General features: G+C 36.4%; 1 protein-coding gene across 2 annotated transcripts in view; it reads left to right on the forward strand.

Annotated features, from left to right (window-relative positions):
- The window catches only part of LOC137997309 (type-1 angiotensin II receptor-associated protein-like), a 46,191-nt gene that overhangs the window by 40,449 nt on the left and 742 nt on the right, over nucleotides 1–5,000 (forward strand). The window contains exons 8-9 of one of the 2 annotated variants that reach the window (XM_068843225.1): nucleotides 2,229–2,264; nucleotides 4,600–5,000. The exon at nucleotides 4,600–5,000 is cut by the window's right edge and continues 742 nt beyond it. In XM_068843225.1, coding sequence (XP_068699326.1) covers nucleotides 2,229–2,264; nucleotides 4,600–4,691 — 128 coding nt within the window. In that variant the 3' untranslated portion in view covers nucleotides 4,692–5,000. The remainder of the gene's footprint in view (nucleotides 1–2,228; nucleotides 2,265–4,599) is intronic. The other variant, XM_068843226.1, reaches the window with a different exon arrangement.

The raw sequence follows: 5,000 nt of genomic DNA on the forward strand, positions 1-5,000 counted from the left end.
TTGTAGAATAGTGAATTTTAATAACAATTTAGTGAGATAAATGTCTCTCCACTTCTTCTTGTTGTTCTTATCTTTTAAATTTAGCCCAAGCCGGGCTGGCTCACTTCATGTAATACCGGGCTGAAAATCATCGCGGCAAACTTGACCAGCCCGGCTGACCAGTCTGGCTCGGCTCATGTAATCAGCCCCTAAGTTCATGTGCAGTCGTTGTTGTCAGTTGTTGTGCCACAGATTGATCAGGTGATTTTGTGATAATAGTCATAGTGAATCAACAAAGACTGCTTTGGAATGTGTACTACGTTGCGTTTATGGTGGTAAGAAAACAGATCAATTTTCAAAGCGCGGTTTTAAGATCTGACAGATCTTGTTTTTGAAACGCGATGAAACGCTGTTTTTTTGAAACGCATTTGAAACATGTTTGAAACTGTTTGAAACACGTTTAAATTTGTTATTCAATATACGGGTATTTTGACCAATTAATTTAATTTTTTAATGAAGAGAAGTGATGGAATATTGTCCAAGATTCGCTACTATGTCGATATCAATGTACTGACTAGCCTCTACTAAACAAAGGAGACTTTTGTCTGATTGGCTGTTGAAAATTGTAGTATTCAGTTTTCCAACCTCGTGCTTTATTAAGGTAAACAAAGGTGGCTTTTCAAAGTGGTGATTTCAACCTGAGCTTCTTCGATTGTTCTAAAATACTCTTGAAGGTGGTCATTTGAACTTCAATGGACGGGGAAACATTCCGCAAGGGGCATTTTAGTCGGCAGGAATGTTTCTTTCCTTTCGCTTTTTGTAAGCAGTCCTTTTGGTTTGCTCGAGGAATGAAGTGTAAGTGAATGTATCGCAACAAATGCTCAATGTGCGAAAAAATCCGAGCAAAGACCAGATTCATTTTTTGGGAAGGAAGTACTTCCTGCAGAAAATACTGCAACGTGGTTGCAAAATATATCCCTCAAGCTCGAGGGCTTCGATTTATCCAACTTGACTGCAGCGCTGGAAGGAAGTATGTCACTTCATTCATTTTCTTTTAGTCATCGTTTAGAGTTATAAGACGTCCTCAGTCCTTTTTAAGAACATCTTATCTCAACCTGCGTTAACAAATATAACAGATATGTCAACAGAAATTTAATACCGGCCGCGCCGCCTCTATTTTGTGTATCTGTCTGAGGCCAACCTGGTTCACTGCATTTATCTCATGTGCAAACACTCTTAAGATACACTACCTTAAAAATTTCAAGGACTTTCATTTAAGGAAACCAAAACATTATTCTTAGTCACATCAAGTGATCATGAAGGCATACTTGATAATATATGCTAAAACGAGTCAATAGTTAAGTAACAGTTTATTACTTTATTGGATAATTCTGTCCTCTATCTATGGTAACTCCATCAAGTCTAGCCATAGTAATTATTCATTGTTTTTATTATTTATGCTACCAGCGAACTATTCAAAAGTGATGTTGATGTTGTTAGGATATCTATACAATAGTGAGGAATGAGGTGGTCACTGCCATCAGACTTGCAGGTTGTACTGGAATGAAGTTTTGTGAATGGGTAAACATTTCACTTGACCATCTGTAGATTTAGGCAAATGTTAAAATTGTGCATTTAATGTGGGATGTCTGGAAATACATAAACCAGTTCTCGTCTTCTGTGCAATGTTTAAATTTAAAAGGGCGGCCGGTAATTCAAGGTGAAGCAGACTTTGTGATAGAACTCTGACATACCTAATATTATTACCTACTTGTAATATTGATGTTAGCATTTCATGTTCATTCATATTTCATTTCTCACCTTTGTGGTAAGTTACCATCTCACTGCCGAGAATAAAGTAAATTTATCTCAATCAGGATGAAAATGTACGAAATGTACAGCCATTGATCATATATGTTTTTAGTCTATTAAAGTACATCAATAATATTATCGTATCAGTAGTTGAGCCAGTATTTAATAACTAATGTCCCAATAAATGCTGATTCCAACATTGTTAAGTAATTGATATACAATGAGTTAGGATGATGGAACATCACACACCATTGTGTGTTCATTAAATTTATTTTCTACTTCAATCTTGGTGTATGGCAACTTATAGTAACTGCAGAAAGCATGCAGAAGAACTTGAAGAGAAGGTATACCTGAATATTATGGCTGTTTCGTGTGTCAAAAAATTAAATTGACCTGTTTTTTGTTTATTTATGCTGCCATTCCTTGCACTCAAACAGTCACATGTCCCATAAAGCTTGAATGTGCAGACAAAGGTAAAATAATTCACTGTACAAAGTTTGTTATATTTGTATATATTATTTATTAATAACTTCTTTCTTTCTAATTTAATTAGGCAATACACACTAAAGAAATAAATGATAGTAGCTGGATAAATATATGGGTTCAGTATTCACTGTGCCATTTTTACCGGGGAATATCTCTAGTCAAATCTTATCTTTGGCTCACAAACTTTCACCTGTTGACGGCTTTTCATGGACCAACGTCGGAGACAAAAGTCCTGTACTCTTAATGACAGAGTTAAGTTTAAACAGAAAAAGCTATAAACTGATTGACATTTTGCAAAATGACTCTTTCGTCCGAATAGAATGTATTCGCTTCAAGGAGAGAACAAACGAAATTCCTCTGTCATGTTTTTCTGTTACTTACCTTGACTCCATTCATTGATAAATTTTAAGCTGTGACATCCTTTAAACGGATTACCAGCTCATTTACCACTGACTCACCACGAGCAAATCCCGTCAACCTGGCAAATTTGTTTTGCATTCACTTCAAGCGCAGGTATCCACGTAAAAAAACCACAGCAGAAAATTTTAATGCCGGTTCCAGTTACTTTAATATGTGACATTCTTCAACATTGTGATTTGCACATTCAATCATGACCATACGCGTTGCAAATAAGGCAAAATTTTTCCAACTTCGCGCAATTCTTTGATAAGTCTGAGCACACCGCATCATTCTAAAACAGCCAATCTAAGCATGTTTTGTTTCATCCGAGATAAAGGACTTTCCCAAGTAGAAGGAATTGCCGAGGTCTTTCCAGCTTTTGTCCATCTTCTTTCGGTATTTGTACCACAAGTGTGTAGATAACGTTGAAAGTGACTGCAATAAAAACCACAACTAGCGACAGCGCCGACATTCTAATTTCTTCCTGCGTTCTAAGACTGTCTTGAAGGTTTTCAACCAATCGCAATGCAAATAAAATTGAATTGGCCATTGAAGATGTGCATGCGTGACAATAGTCTCCTTTGTTCCTCTACTATGCTTAGATGATTATATAATTTATCCTTTCTTGGTTTATGGAGTAATTGCATGGGGTAACACTTACTCGACAACTCTTCAGCCACTATTTTGCCAGAAACGAGCTGTTCGCCTTATGACATTTACAAGTTTTTATGAACACTTGAGTCCTATATTAAGAAAATTGAATAATTATAATCAAGCTGGATGATTTGATAACATCAGAAACCAATAAGGGTTGAAACGTGCAACGGCCCCTTGTGTGCTGGGAAACAAGCTTCTGAATATTCAATTTGCTAAGTATCATAATTATTTGGAACAACAAGAGCAAGGCAAGGCTGTTGCCTAACAGGAGCCCAGTAGCCTGGGGCTCCCAAAGAATAACTCTGGGCACCTTAATTTTTCACAGCAACACTTTTCACTTCATATGTTGGGCTCCTAAGTTCTCAGCATTTAGCTCTGAGGGCCCCTTTAAAATTTTCTTAGGCAGCAGCCTTGCAAGGGGTTTTCAAATATGGTACTTATACCATACCTACTCGCACTGAATATTCGGAAGCTGTGAACGCGCGTTACACGTTTCAACCCTTATGGGTTTCTGACAACATATCATATCGCAGTTTTTATGTACCAATTCAACAATTCTTTATTACCTTCTGCTTTTGATGCACTTTTTTCTGAACTAAATGAAATTCATCATTAAAATACACAGTCTACGGCCTACAGTCTACCTTCCCAAAGCTAGAACTAATTATGGAAAATGTAATGTTAGATTTCAAGGACCAAAGATCTGGAACTCAATAATTGATGATAAGATTAAAGCTGTCTCTCTTTCTCAATTTAATCACTCACTGACAAACCATTAAATCAGAATTTAAAAAACATTATCTTTCGTGGTACTAATTTTGGCAATTATGTTATAGTTTATAACTTCCATCCTACTTTTTCGGTCTGTTTACAGTAAAACGTGTTTGTGTGTATACAGTCTGATCTGTTGCTATATTGTACCCCGTACGAGAACCTTATTTAAATTATTTTACTGAATTTGGCTTCTTGGCATATTTTACTGTATATTAGTTATTTCGGGAAGTCAGTAGCCCCCTACAGTTAATTCAGTAATTTAATTACCTGTAAAATAACTATAATTTTCTGCTTTGGGTACAATAAAATTGTTGTTGTTGTTGTTGTTACAGTCACCCAAAAGTCAACAATTGACCAGCCAACTGTTGGTAGCTAGACTGTCAGCTGACAACGTAACAGATTAAATTACTGAAAACTGCATGACTATCAAATAGATTTAAGAAGGTCACCTAATTAAAAGCCAGTTTTGATTTGAACAAGTTTCCATTTTAGGAAATCCTTATGTGACCATAGAAGGACATACAACCTCTCATCCACAAGGATATGCTCCAGTACCAGCACCTGGTAATCCACCCCACTCATAACAAGAAGCAAGAACATACCACTGAGATACCATATGCATTCTAGACGAGTAATATTAATTTTTTAAATGTTTACTTAACAATAGTTATTACTCCATGAGCGCATGTTGGATGGGAGATGGCAACCAGCAAATTGGGCGTGAAGTGCCGAGTTGGCTATAACCAGTCTCATATCCAACAAGTGCAAATTGAGTAGTTGTTGTGTCCTTAAACTCCCAAGAGTTTGTAGGTACAAAATACAAGCAAAAAAAGCGAGAAAATTCAAGCAAAATTGCAGAAACTTGATGAAGATGCGATGTTGTGAAATACCTG

Source organism: Montipora foliosa, chromosome 3 (genome assembly GCF_036669935.1).
Source record: "Montipora foliosa isolate CH-2021 chromosome 3, ASM3666993v2, whole genome shotgun sequence".
NCBI classification, from domain to species: domain Eukaryota; kingdom Metazoa; phylum Cnidaria; class Anthozoa; order Scleractinia; family Acroporidae; genus Montipora; species Montipora foliosa.